Raw genomic sequence first — 15,359 nt, forward strand, 5'->3', positions numbered from 1 at the left:
GAACAACGTCCTATGAGTCATTCATTTCAAGCATTCGAACATAAAGCATTTCATCACTTAATATTCTATTCAACCTTAACTCACGTAATAAAGCATAATCTATATACATCTAAGACATTCAGATTATTGCATCATTTTCATATGTATTCATAATTTTTATAAACAATAAGTCAAATCATATTTGACCATTTCAACGTGAAACACACGCACATACCTTATAAGTAATTTAGTTAGATATTCATGATACACATCAATCATGATACATAGGTGTGATATATTTACTCATACAATCGTAATGCAATCATTTGCAATGAAACTATGTATGCGTGATGTATCATTCACCTAATAAGTCAAAACTAGTCATTTGTAGGCGTGATGTATCATTCACCTATACGCTAACATAAGTGTCACAATCATAACCTCATATCAAGATCTAAAATCAATAAGAATCTGATTATCATATCTGAGTTTAATATATAATCATGCTATAATAGAAAAGTCAAATCTATAGATTCATAATTGGCTATCTCAATCAACTCAGAAGATCATCACAATTCATCATAACATTTCATTTATTCATAATAAAGATTCACAAAATCCATGCCGGATCACCTGGTTTGAAAAATGTATAAGCTCAAAAGGAGTTACCGCCCTAGACGGATGGTCTGCCTGCTCTTGGACAATGCACTTCCTCACAGAGACTTACCGCTCTAGCGGGATTACCTGATCTGATCATGCACACCCTCACAAAGAATCCTTTGAAAACAGTTCTTCAACGGGTACCATATCCAGTGAAAACTATTGTGATACATGCATCAATACAATTGACCATTATCAGGGTCGATAGCCATCAACACAGGCATAAGCATGTATACAATCAAAGCATCACATCATATATCACTTCATATGGCATTAAAATTATAAAATCACACATTTAACCAATAAAGCTTCATGAACCAAAGTTCATTATTGAACTTAAACATTTATCGCATGCATTCATAATTTCATTTCACGTGGCATTTAAATTATATCATATAGAAGCATATTATCCTGCGCATCATATCATCGCCACAAAGAACATTGCACTTCATAAATTGAACCTCGAAGCATGCGTAAACAAAATATGAGTTCTATGCATGCATACGTGAACATGCACATTTCATAATACGAAGCAACTAAACCTCAACATACATAACTCTTACGTAGTTCGAGATTTGCACACATGATAAAAGTCATATGCATTTTTCACCACATGAATCGATATATCACCTTAGATATAATTGTGTAAGGGTTGGTCAAAATCTCATTGACCATCCTACCGTACATCATACGCATATATTTCTCAAGCAAACAAGACATACAAGTTCAAAACAATTTATAACATTCGCATGTATTCTTCCATAAAAGAATAAATGAGTTCATCATATGACAAGACAATATATATAACATTCACATTATGCATCGAACACGACTTATACATATCCATAGTAGTTATATGTGCACTATGTATCAAATTCATACAAACACACAAAGCAACATAGTATGCGCAAACCAAAGTATGATGGCACACATTGCGTATATATTATACATTCATAAGTGCATAGGCATTCAAACTCATACGCAGGTGTACCTGTAGCAAACACACTCCATATTCCGCTAACTACAATCATGATCTCCGAACTACAATCACAAGTCTTAGATATCCACAACTAAGTGAAGTGTGTGAGCATAACTTGTATTTGCAATTCATTTAGATATTCAGTGCAACATCATGCTTACATAATTAGTGCCTAAACATGCTCTCTATAAGTTCAGTTAAGGTATCTTACCTTAATAATGTGAAGAACAATTAATTGAAACTCAAAAGACCGAGGAGTTTCGAAGTCTGCAAAAATCGCTACACAAGCGATACAACGAACCCTTCGTGTGCGATCGCAAATGCCAAAAACTCAAAAAATGTCAATTATAACAAGATTAGCCAAAAATAGCAAATTACCCTATAAATCATTACCAAGAGCCAAATAACACACAAATACACTCCAATAATTTACAAACTCCATCAAAAATATATTTAAATATAATATATATAGTGATTTATAGCCCAAAATAGTTCTATAAATGCAAATTATACCCTGATTGGCTTGAATGAACAAATGAATATGTAATAAATAAATAAATGAAATTCAAAAGCTAGAAACACATTTTTAATTTGGGGATAAAAAAATGAGTTCTTTATTTATTAATAATCGTTAAAAATTACGGATTTTATACATCAACTATAATTGAGGATATTTTCTCTAATTTTTATCAAATTTATAAAATACTTAGCCAAAATTTCAGAAATTCAGAATTTAAAACTATGAAAAAACACACAATATTACATTGTTCTTGTGTAGTTGTGTTTTTATTAATGAAGTGAATTCTCAAGTATTTAAAGGGTAACCTGAGGGATTGTTTGTTCTATAAGAAAAGAAACCATAGGAAATATCTTCTCATAGTTATGGCTTATTTGGATGTTGACCGGGCAGGAGACTCAGATGAGAGAAGATCAATTTCATGTTATTGTATATTTGTTAGAGGTAATGTAGTTTTTTGGTGCAGTTGTAAACAATGAGCTATAGTACGATCAAGCACAGAAGCTGAATATTGAGCCATGGCAGCAATAACCTCATAATTGACATGGGTAAGAAGTTTGTTACATGAACTAGACGAGACAATCCCTAGATCAATTTTATTTTGTGATAATCAAAGTGTCATCAAAATCTCATTTAATCTTGTTTATCATGAAAAGGCTAAGCATATAGAAATTGATCAGCACTTCATTAGAAGTAAAATTGAAGATGGTAAACTTGAAGCCATATTCATCGGTTAATCAGATTGCAATCTCTTCACCAAGGGTTTGACAAAGCAAAAAATTTGGTATTTGAAGTTCAAGTTGTCCATGGTGATTACCATGTACAACTTGAGAAAGGCTATTGAGAGATGACAATATTGGATCTGGATTTGGATTCATCCAAACCCAGATCCAGTTCATCGGACGTTTCACCTGGTTTCCTTATTGAGTTGGGTTTCCTTATTGTATTGGGTTTCCACTTGTATTATTTTCTATTTAAAGCAATGAATAGACTGACGTTCCCTCATTGGGAATCGTGGAATAGGAGCAGCAGCCCCCAATTATCTCCTCTTCTTCTTTGGTTATACTCTGGAACATTGTGAGGTATCAATTCTTTTACCTTAGTTCTTACATTATTTTCCAGCATATATATATCTAAATGTGTGTGGGTGCATGTGTATTGGCAGCATGGTGGGCGATCAAATGAATTGTGATGCTCACAGTGACAGTATGACAATGACTAAGAATGATGGGGATGATAATAAAAAAAATAATGATTTAATCTTAAGTTCCTATTGTATGATAAAGTATGGCATAGTAACTGTTAAGCACTGATAATATGACTTTATTTCAAAACTAAAGCCGGAAAATTAATCAGTTCCAAGTTCCGTAAGGAGACCAAACATTCAGATATAGTGATGACGATCTTTTTCCGAACTTGTGTTTTAAGCAAAAGTTTTATTAGCTCATCTGGTTATTGGACTTGCATTCTTAAGCTTGTTGACATCTTTAGCTTGCAGCCCTGCATCCATGAGTCGTTTATGGTGGAAGTAGTTATATCATATATTGCTATTTACGTGCTTTATCTCTGAAATATTTAGATATCGTTGTGCAGGGAATGAGATGTCCTGCCAACACCCACAAGCCCAGTTTTCATGTTAACACAAGTGTTACCACGAAGCATAACATGAGAGGAGGGAGTTCAGCTCATAGAACAGGAACAGTGCCACCTGACATGGATGAGGCCATGACAGAGGAAGCTTTCTTTGAATGGTTACAGAATGCAATGCAATCAGGAGTTTTTGAGGGCAATGCCTCAGAAGGTTCTGCATCTAAGAGCAGCAATGGCCCTAAGGGCAGTGGCAGTAAGAAAAAGAAGCGTGGGAAGAAGCAGTGGTAATCTTAAATGTCTTCTCACTTGCTGTCTTTCCAATTACCATATGTAACTAAACATGAGTCTTGGCAGTAATCTTGAAATAAGGATTGTCAAAGAGGGTAATTTTCCTGAGTTTGACGTGCTATAGAGTTTCTTTACATAATAGCTTTTGTTCATGTCATTTCCCAGGCTTGTAAGCTGTTGCTTAAGAGGCAGATCTCTATATCAAGTTTTCAAGTTTAAACCTGCTCTGTTTCTTGGCACTTGTTTGTTTGTGTGACTTTGGTAAATGTAAAGTCTGAGGGACAACAAGTCAAATCAGAAGAAAAAAGACCATAATGCCTGATGCCACATCTGTAGCAGTTTCTTTGTTCCCTACAAGCAGGGGAAGAATTTTCGCTTTTCTTTGTCATAAAGTCTCGATGTTTATGAAAAGCCATGTCTTATTTCAGATTTGGTTAGCTTCTTACTCGAGTGTCGTGATGGCAGACGTTGTTAGGCACGCAATTGTAAGACACTGAATCAACTAGGCTGTTTTGTGCATAAACTAAGATTTATAATAGAAATGCTTTTATGGAGAAATTTTGGCTTGAAAAAAGAGATGCTACCAATGAGGGCCCAGCATGACAATGTTGTTCTAGCTTCAAGGTGTGTAATATTCAGTATTGAGCAGCATCGATCTCTCAGATGGCCCGAACCAAAGAAAAGTGCTACTTTTTCTCGGCTTCTGACAAAGAGGTGCTTAAAATATCTCAACATATGAGATGAGTTTGGCGTAGTGGAATGGGACCTAGACTGTTAGACAGGCAGTCTAGGTTCAAATCCCATGGGTGTCACCCCCTGCGTACGCCGAAGCTTGGCAACTCCCTGGGGTCGAGGGGTTAAGCCAACATGGACAGAGACTGTAGTATGGCAGGCTGAGCCAGAGCGGCTAGGTCTCTGCGCTTGGGGCAGTTTCTCCAAGTAAAATTCAAAAAAAAAATTATTCCTTGTGTCTTGGATTTCAAAAAAATTACATATTTTGTCTTGTATCCATATAGAGTCCGAATCCATGTCCATGTGACGCAGCTGAGATGGGCGACCTTGGGGCACGAGTTAGTTCTCACCAAGCTTACCAAATAACCAATAAGGGTCTTGCGCTCTTAACACTTGGCAGTGCCTTCCTCTTCTATTCTAGAGAGGGAGAACAAGAAACAAATAATAATAATAATAATGTTAAAAAAATTACCTACAAATTTCTTTAGAATCTCAAGATTTCATTGTTGGTAACAAGGTTGCTGCTAAATCCAAAACTAGTAATACAAAACAATCATCCACTTCGAAGCACACTCAAAATTACCAGGAGTATGGCTTCCAAAATGGGAATAGATTACACCTTTCACTCTTTAAGGGCTTCCCTATCTAAGCTTCTCGCTGTAATTCAAGAGAGACTTTATTTGTTGCATTTCTTTTGGCAGAGAACCAGTTAGGACCTGACACAACCAACAGAAAAGGACATCAAATACTCAGAGCAATTGCCTTTGTAGTTTCCAATGATCCGGTTAACAAAACCAATCTGCAGTTTAAGGAAAATATTTGGTGCTACATGTAGACCGCACTAGAACTACCTCATGGCCAGTCTCTGTAATAAGTATTTCATCTTCGATGCGGATTCCAATCCCTTGATACCTGGCATTGCCAATATAGTTAATGTAAAAGATAAAATCAAGTGAAAAAATGATGCTCTATTTAAAAGAAATAATTCAATGAATACCTTTCTGGAACATCCGATGTGAATGGGATATAAATTCCCGGTTCAATTGTGATGACCTGCAGATACAAAGGTATTCTTCTAAGCAGTAAAAGACAAGTTGTCGAACATGTCCTGCAGTAATATTAGATGTTTCCAAAATGCAACTGCTGAACAGCTCTTATAATGAGAAAAGAAGGGTCGTTCTCTTCACAAAGTGTAATTTTGAAACCCATTATTTGAATAAACAACCCTACACAGTTTAAGACAACAAGAACGAGACCAACTTGAAATAACTTTTCAGGTCACCAAAAAAAACAGAAAATTTGTCCAAAAAAGACAAGGGAATAGAAGCCTTTCCTCTAGAGAGAGGTCAATATTTTACTTACAACTCCTGGCTGCAACGGACGACTATTGCTAATTGTTGAACAGTCATGAATATCCATCCCCAGATAATGACCTAGCTCATCCAAAAGCTATGCTAGTCAGGATTATATATATGAATTTTTCTTAATTTATGTTCTCAACAGCCTTAGGATCATGTAAAATCCATCTCACATCATGATTTCCAGGCTTTACAAGTTCCAATGCACGTTGAGTCTATGTCCGTCATAAGATGGAGAAATACCTATTGCTGTTGGATTCAGCTGGTGGTAAGAATTTGAGAGGCTCGGACGGTCTTTTAAAATGCCAAGCTTTTTAAGACCTTTCTGAAGCATTTGAACCTGTGGTTATAGAACAAACATGAATCATATGAAATTTTGTTCAGCTTATAAGACATTAGTGTATTAAATAGAAGATGATAGCACATATAACCACCACACACTGATCTCGTAATAGCACATCATTCTTTGAAATGAATTGCAAATTGTGGGAGACAACTTATTTAGTATAAATCTTGTGTCCCGCATCTGGTTTTCTTAGTACTGAAAAGAAGTCGTCATTCATATCTGGGTTTGGATTTGAGATCCTGACCCAACTCAAGTTCATTATGTCACATGTTCATTAATGGCTCACTTGTATTTTAGTCTATTGTGTAGAGGGTATTTTAGTACCCTAATATTTGTATTACAAATACTTAAAGAAAAGCTTAATACGCTGATCCTTAGTGTGGGTTTTTCGCATACGTTCTCCCCTCCATTCTCTCTCTATTCTTGTGGCTGAACCGCAGAACCTTCAATGTCTAACATGGTATCAGAGCTGCAGATCCAGCATTGAAGATCGTGATCTCCTTGTGTTCATCAAAATCTAATTTTCCGTCTTCTTCTAAGGTAGCTTTCTATTCAATCTCAAATCTCCTTCCAGTATTCTCTCTTCTTATTGATTTTATCAACTCTTTCTTTTATTTCTTGGTTTTCAAATCCAATCTTGCATTTGTTAGACGTGCTTTCTTTTCTTTCCTTCGATTATTTGTTTTCCTCTTGACTGTCTTTCTGATCTGAATGTGATCTTTCACAAACAAGATTCTGGATAACCGCATAAGATCAGTTTTTTATCTAGGCGTGATTTCAAAATTGAAAGAATCACGTCAAAGTTTTCTTTTTCTGATTTCCAAAATAGATGCAAAGCCAAACTTTGATCTGGGCATGATCTCCTCTTCCCTTTAATTAATTGTAATTCTCTTTCCCTTTAATTAATTGTAATTCTCTTTGCTGATCAATCTCTTGAATCTCTCTTTTCTTTTCTTTCCTTTTAATTCAGAAAACACGTCATTTTCAAAGTGACATGCTCAATACTGATTGAGACTTATTCGAAACAGATTTTACAGCAAAATCTGATTTATTGCTTCTGGTCTGCAAATCGTCAGGATTAAAAAAAAAGAGTGAAGCAGAATTTGTTTGGAATCTAATTTTTGTTCTGAATTTCTTTTGAGTCAGACTTTTACTTGCCACCTTGTTCTAAAATCATCTTTCTCTTTGTTTCTCATTCCTTTTAATTCAGAAAACACGTCATTTTCAAAGTGACATGCTCAATACTGATTGAGACTTATTCGAAACAGATTTTACAGCAAAATCTGATTTATTGCTTCTGGTCTGCAAATCGTCAGGATTAAAAAAAAAGAGTGAAGCAGAATTTGTTTGGAATCTAATTTTTGTTCTGAATTTCTTTTGAGTCAGACTTTTACTTGCCACCTTGTTCTAAAATCATCTTTCTCTTTGTTTCTCATTTCTTTTTTATTTCGATTTCCTTCATCTCTAGAGTATGGATTCATTTCCTCCTCAAATGATTTTATTAATTTCCTCCAAACTAATGGAATAAGTAGGCAGGTGTCTTGCCCCCATGCACCTCAACAGAATGGGATTGATGAACGGAAGCATCATCATATTGTCGAGAGTGCTATGAGCATGATAGTAATCTTCCAGTTACCTTTTGGGCAGAAACTTTTCATTCAGCAGTATATGTCATAAACCTATTGCCCATGAATATCTTGAAAGATAAATCACCCTATTTTTCTTTATATGACGTTCATCCAAATTATCATGATTTGCGTATATTCGGCTGTGTATGTTATGTTCATGTTGACAGTTCAATGCAACACAAGTTTCAAGATAAGGCCTTGAAGTGCATATTTGTGGGATATGTTGATGATTATAAAGGGTACAGATGTTATGATCCCGTAACTAAGAGCATCAAAATATCCAGAAATGTTGTCTTTGATGAATTAAACTTTGATCATAATGTTAACACTTCTTCTGAAATTGAGGTTTATCATCCTTGGTTGAACTCTGATCTCTTTTCTAGTACTGATGATATTTGTCCTTCAGAATGTGATCAAAAGAATGAGAAAAATATCATGTCTGATGCCACACAAAGGACTCAGGAAAGCGTGGTATCGAAACCACTCTAGACTCCCGAAAGGTATAAAGGGATTGTTTACTCTCGACGAGAGGAGGCTTCTCCTATCTCTAATCAGGAGATGAACTCTTCTTCTGTTTCTGTTCCATCTTCTGTTCCCAGAAGATCTGCTTGCTCTCGACATCCGATTGAAAGGCGGGTTAGTTATGAGAATTTCACAATGGACTTTCAGTTCTTTTTAACCTCTTTAGGTAAGGAAGATCAACCCACAACATTTTATTAAGCAATAAATTCTAAAAGAACAGGATCGTCAGTCAGGAAAGCTGATTGGGGAAGGCCATAGAGAAGGAGGACTCTATTACATGGATTTTTTGGAAATGTCCAAGAATGTCTTTTGTTATAACATTCAAAAAAATGAGTTGGAGTTGTGACACAAAAGACTTGGTCATCCACATATAGCCAAAATCCAACATTTTCAAAATCTAGGGAAATTTTGTAACTCTGGAACATTTACTTGTAAAGATTATATTCTTGGCAAAATGAAAAGATTACCATTTCAAAACAGAACTTTTATCTCTTCAAGACCACTTGAATTAGTACACTCGGATGTTTGGGGTCCTGCACTAGTAATTTCTAGAGGATTTGCCTATTACGTTATTTTTGTCGATGATTTTTCCCGGCATACATGGATTTACTTTCTTAAACATAAGTCTGAAGTATTTTCATATTTTCAGACATTTCATAATATAGTTAAAAACAAATTTCAAAATGATATTACCATGTTTTGCACAAATTCAGGGGGAGAATTTTTATCCACAGATTTTAAAAATTACCTTAACTTACATGGCATCACACATCAAAGGTCTTGTCTATACACACCTCAACAAAATGGGCTGGCAGAACGTAAACATCGCCATATTATGAAAACCACTAGGACTTTATTATAGCAAACCAAGTCCCGAAAGATTTTTGGGCAGAAGCTGCCTTAACTGACACCTATATGATTAATATGATGCCATCCTCTTCTTTGGAAAATATAACTCCAATTGAAAAACTTATGAACGTTTATTCAGATGACTCTAGACTAAGAATATTTGGATGCAAGTGTTTTATATTTACGGACAAAAATGATAAACTTTCTCCTCATGCGATTTCTTGTGCCTTTTTAGGATATGCTGAAAATAAAAAAGGTTATAGGTGTTTTGAGTCTTGACTTCAAGAATGATAGATTATATGTATCCAGAAATATTTCCTTTGTAGAAAAAGATAGGTTCTTTGATTTTGAAAAACCAAAGGAAGTCATTGAGTACTCCTTTTTGTTAGATCTGACATCAAAATCTGAAGAATATGATCTTGACTATAACTTTGATAATGATCAATGAATTATTGATCTTGATCATAATGTTTACGATGAAGTTCATAGAGACACTAGTATACAATATTTGAGATGACGAGAGCCTAATCTTCCATGTGCACTTGAAAGATATTCTGACATTTCAACCAGACGGTCATCTCGAGTCTCGAGGCCTCCAGGAAAATTTGTGTCATACGAATCATTCTCACCTAAATATAGGGCAGTTATTGCATTAATTCACTCATACGAGGAACCATCTACATACTTTCAAGCAAAAAATGATGTCAAATGGATAGAAGTCATGAAAGCTGAGTTAGATGCACTAAAAAAGGCTTCTAGATGGACTATTCAAGACCTTCCTGCAGGAAAGAAACCTATAGGATGTCGATGGGTTTATAAGGTTAAAACCAAAAGTGATGGCACTCTTGAAAGATATAAAACCCGATTAATAGCCAAAGGGTATGCTCAAGAATATGGCATTGATTATGAAGAAACCTTTGCCCCTGTTGCTCGTATGACAACAGTCAAAACCTTAATTGCCTTAACCTCCATCAATAAATGGTTCATCTTTCAAATGGATGTCAAAAATGCATTTCTAAATGGAAAGTTAGTTGAAGAAGTATACATGGAAGCCCCTCCAGGTCTCAGTATTCCTAAGGGTAAAAACCTTCGCTTAGAAAAAGTCTTTTATGGATTTAAACAAGCACCAAAAGCTTGGTACGATAGGTTTAGTAATGTTATGCTTGATATTAGTTTTCAATTCTATTTGATTGACACTGCTTTGTTTATTAAGAGTTCTGATGCAAGAATTATTGTGCTTCTCTATGTGGATTATATGATCATCACCGAAAGCGATAAACAAGGAGTTGAAAATATCAAAACACTTCTTAAATCTCACTTTAAAATGATTGATTTAGGCTTATTGAGATGTTTTTTAGGCATTGAAGTCGCCTATTCTCCTAGAAGATATTTATTATCTCAAACTAAATTTGCTTTTGACATTGTTTCCAGGTCTGGCATTACCGATGATAAGAAAGTAGACACTCCAGAAGTTGTCAATATTAAAATGAAAATTGATGATGGAGAAATTCTTGAAGATCCTACTCCTTACAGACAGCTTGTCGGGGCACTTTCCTATCTATCCATTACTAGACCAGACATAGCATATGTTCACACAGCAAGTCTGTTTCAACATGCACCTCGATTCACATGGGAGCAGTCATGTGTATTATCAGATACATCCAGCCCTATCTTTCACAGGAACTTTTTTTGTCTTCCTCCTCCTCCCTTGATTTAATTGCATATACTGATGCTGATTGGGGAGGTGATCCCTATAACAGACACTCAACCACTGGTTTTTGTGTCTTCTTAGGTAAATCTTTAATCTCATGGAGGTGCAAAAAGCAACAAAAGGTCTCTCTATCATCCACCGAAGCTGAATACCGAGCCATGGCAACCACGACCATGGAAGTAATTTGGCTCCGACGTCTCCTTGCTGACATGGGAGCTGAAGCAACAAAAGCTTCACAAATGTGTTGTGACAACAAGAGTGTGATTTATATTGCAAGCAACAGAACATTCCACGAATGCACCAAACACATCAAAATGAATTGTCACTACGTCAGAGAAGAATATTTACATGGGACAATTGATCTACCATATGTTACTTCAGAATATCAATTAGCAGACTTCTTTACAAAGCCTCTCGCTGCTTCCCGGTTTCACTTCCTTTTAGACAAACTTTCGCTCATTATACTGTAAGTTTGAGGGGGAGTGTTAAAATGTAAAATATATATAATAATAATAATATTTATATTATTATTATATATATATTTATCTATTTTTATCTTATTTTCTGTATTTTCCTTTATTTTATTTTAGCACTTCTTAGTGTCTAGTTCTAATAGAAGTAGGCATACCTTATCTAGTTAAGTTCCACTTGGAACTTAACTAGAAAGGTAATTGTTGGAATAGTCCAATGGTTACATTTCTAACCATTGGACTATTCCAACGGCTACAAGGAGAGCTCCTTAAGAGCTCTCCTCTTCTCCCCTCTTCCCACTTATATATATAGGGGTGCAGCCCCTCTTGTAAAGATATGAAAATGCCTCTTAATGCATTGTGAGTTCCCACTTCAATAAAGAATATATTTTATTCTTTTTTTGTGTTTTCCATTATACCCTTCTTAAGGGTTATGCTTTAATGTCTTTTTAGACACTCTCTCTTACGGATCTTAGTTCATTTTTTAAAGATCCTCATTTCGTTTCAACTTGTTTACAAAAGGACTCATCAAGGATAGATTTTGGATGTTGAAAGGCAAGTTGTTCATGGTTCAAAACCATGTACAACTTGAGGGAAGGTGAAAAAAAGCCGTCATTCATATCTCGGTTTGGATTTGAGATTCAGACCCAACTCAAGTTCATTATGTCACATGTTCATCAATGGCTCACTTGTATTTTAGTCTATTGTGTAGAGGGTATTTTAGTACCCTAATATTTGTATTACAAATACTTAAAGAAAAGCCTAATATGTTGATCCCTAGTGTGGGTTTTTCAGCAGCATACGTTCTCCCCTCCATTCTCTCTCTATTCCTGTGGCTGAACCTCAGAACCTTCAATCTCTAACAAGTATTAGTTTTCAAGAGTTCTTTACATAAGGTGTGAAAGGATTTCTATTTTACGGCTAAAGTTACAAAATCAAGATGATATCCATGTGAACAATGCGACTACAACTCATTTTTTTCAGTTAAGTGAAAAGCAAGATGTAAACCTAGCAAAGAAGAAGAATAAGAAATACAGAAGAGCACTCTCCAAATGTTGGGAACATTGTGACCCTGAAATCCCTTTATTATGTTTAGGAAACTCCAACTTTGATGACTAAGAGGCTAAGCCACAATGGGAAAAATAGTGTGTGCGATTGCCACTGAAAGTGCACCCCAATGGCTCTCATCCAAAAGCAACCCAGATCATGGAGCCAACCAGCTTTATTAGATTGGTCAAGGTAGCATGCCAAGTGTAAGTGGTTCACTATTAGTTGACCAATGAGGGTTGCAATCAAGTTAAAAGTTTTTGTGCATAGTTCCAAACACAATGAATTGTGACTCCACTCATTCAAGTCTCTACTTGGGGTTTGACTGGGCCAACTGACACTTGGCTGACTTCTATTAACTTGAATTTTATGTATAAAAATAATAGAAAATTTGTGTACAATAGCATAAACAAAATAATTAACATCTAACAATTGAATGCTAGTGATGCAACTAGTATGTAAGATTCATCATATTTACGTGTTGCTAAACTGGCATATCAAACACCAAAATCAACCACCAATGAGAACTAAGTTATGAACTTGTGATATTGATAAAATAATCAAGATTTTCAAGGTAAAAACTGCTAAACTGTCGTGAGATTCATTCCTTGCAAGATCAAGAGAAGAAGAACCAAAGAAGAGAACGACTAAGAAAAAGAGAACGACTGCAAAGGAGATTGTCCCATATACATTAGGACAGGATTAGGACATTCCATATATTTATATTAATTTTGTGACGAAAATACCCCTGTACAACATAATATATAACAGATATGTAAAATACATTTAAATGACTAAATTGCCCTTAATATAGACTTCTAACATGCATCCTCAAATAATACATGGTTCTTGAGGACTATGAACAGTTTGACCTTTAAATACCAATGTCACCCGCAATAAGAGCTTCAGTAAACAAACCTGCTTGATCTTCTTCACTCACAAACAATGGTGGTGCTTTCAGCATGTTCTTTAACAAAATGTTGAACAAATACATGTTTCATTTTAATGACAACATATAAACTATATTCACCAATAATGAGCTGAAGTATGTATTTTATTTTTCAGAAACTGCCCATTGTACTCCTTTTTTTCGGAGAAAAAATACTATGCACTTTTTTTTCACTTACATTATTTGCTGAAATGTTTTACACACATTAGTAACAATTGAGCAAAAAGAACCAAACGATAAATTTGTGAACAACTATACCGAGTAGTTATGAATTTCTTGGATACTTATACCAGGTCTGCAAAGCTTGATACACTCTTTACTAGTGTCAAGAATGAGTTCATAAAGAATTTCCTGCAATCCACATACATAAGCATAAGAGAAACTCTATTTCCAAAAGAAAATTCATTAGAGACAGACATAGGTTTGATGTGCACATAAAACCATGCAGTAAGTAACGAATAGTGACAAAGGGGACTCTAGCTACATTAAATGAGTTTAAGTAATGTTAAAAAGAAAAAGATGATTCCAAAACAAAATTTGCTCATAATGCTTAATGATATATGATTCAAGGTAAGGTGTAGAATGCAAAATAAGGTTAAGTTAGAAGAATAAATATGGCTTAACATCTGCATGCAAAACTTACTAGTTAACTGTAAGACAAACGGATTTAGTGCATATGCACGTACCTGAGTCGAAGAAAAGCTGCCACAAGGTGGCCATGTACGAGTTACATCACTAAGATAACCATGTAACTCACATCCAACATCCATTAAAACAAGATTACCATCTTTGATCTATCAAAAAACAACTTGATACAATAAATATAACTTTGTGCAAGTCCTTACACTGACAAAAACATAAACTTAAATGCTTACTTTTTGATCATTCCGGGAATAGTGAATTACGCTACCATTTGCTCCACCTCCAACAACAGGATTGAAACTGGCAAGAATAGGATACCTCATGATAATAACTAATTAATTCCAAAGGACTTATAGATGAAATCATGGCCTGGTATTTTGAATCCCCTATAAACAGATACAAAAAACCGTTTTTGCATAAAAAATAGCAATATGATCTAACTGAAGGTTACTGGAAACACCAGTTGCACAAAGTAAATGCATTTCCAAGAAAACTGTTTCTCAAATACCATTCATAGCATTTTGAAACATTTGAGAAAAGGCCTCTAAGATTTGGGGAAAACATCTTATCACACAATGAGAAATGTGTTCCTCTTAGTATGAAACAAGCTTCCTACATAAAACATGTTTCCACTAGAACAATTATTCTTTTGTTAATTGTATTTATTCATGACGCTTTTCATTTCTTACAAATAGACCTATTTTGCAATTGTGAAAAATGAAATATGAAAAATTTATGTGATTGTATGGTTGTAACATTATATAGATGTAATTAATGTATTCAAATATTCTAAGACAAATTATTTGTTAGTTTTTATTGGTCATCACAATGTTGAGGATCAAATATATCATCTTACACACTATTCATATAGTTATACTATTGTCATATATGTAAAAGCTTATTCTCATAATGGTACAATGGCTAGGGATTAAGATAAGCAAAGAAACATCATAATTTATGTGCTATGCTGTTTACTTTTTGAACTTTTAAAACATTTGAAACTTGAGAAAGAAACCATTTCAAATTCTTACACCTTCAAACAGGTAGCAATAATGAAGTTTTGATGAGTTTGTGTTCAATAAAAAGCCCTTA

General features: G+C 34.8%; 2 protein-coding genes across 3 annotated transcripts in view; one reads left to right on the forward strand and one right to left on the reverse strand.

The window, feature by feature from the left end:
* Nucleotides 1–15,359, forward strand: part of LOC149845750 (uncharacterized) — a 128,660-nt gene that overhangs the window by 110,967 nt on the left and 2,334 nt on the right. Inside the window, exon 10 of the mRNA XM_089995973.1 lies at nt 3,729–4,009. Coding sequence (XP_089852099.1) covers nt 3,729–4,009 — 281 coding nt within the window. The remainder of the gene's footprint in view (nt 1–3,728; nt 4,010–15,359) is intronic.
* The window catches only part of LOC149845751 (Metallopeptidase M24 family protein), a 40,428-nt gene continuing 30,272 nt past the window's right edge, over nt 5,204–15,359 (reverse strand). For both annotated transcript variants that reach the window (XM_089995975.1, XM_089995974.1), the window contains exons 7-14: nt 14,501–14,567; nt 14,312–14,419; nt 13,884–13,976; nt 6,347–6,443; nt 6,108–6,178; nt 5,743–5,798; nt 5,597–5,657; nt 5,204–5,461 (exon numbers count right to left, since the gene is read on the reverse strand). In XM_089995975.1, the coding sequence (XP_089852101.1) occupies nt 5,387–5,461; nt 5,597–5,657; nt 5,743–5,798; nt 6,108–6,178; nt 6,347–6,443; nt 13,884–13,976; nt 14,312–14,419; nt 14,501–14,567 (628 nt within the window). In that variant the 3' untranslated portion in view covers nt 5,204–5,386. The remainder of the gene's footprint in view (nt 5,462–5,596; nt 5,658–5,742; nt 5,799–6,107; nt 6,179–6,346; nt 6,444–13,883; nt 13,977–14,311; nt 14,420–14,500; nt 14,568–15,359) is intronic.

This window comes from Nuphar pumila, chromosome 2 (genome assembly GCF_984573655.1).
Source record: "Nuphar pumila chromosome 2, dmNupPumi1.hap1.1, whole genome shotgun sequence".
Taxonomy (NCBI): Eukaryota; Viridiplantae; Streptophyta; class Magnoliopsida; order Nymphaeales; family Nymphaeaceae; genus Nuphar; species Nuphar pumila.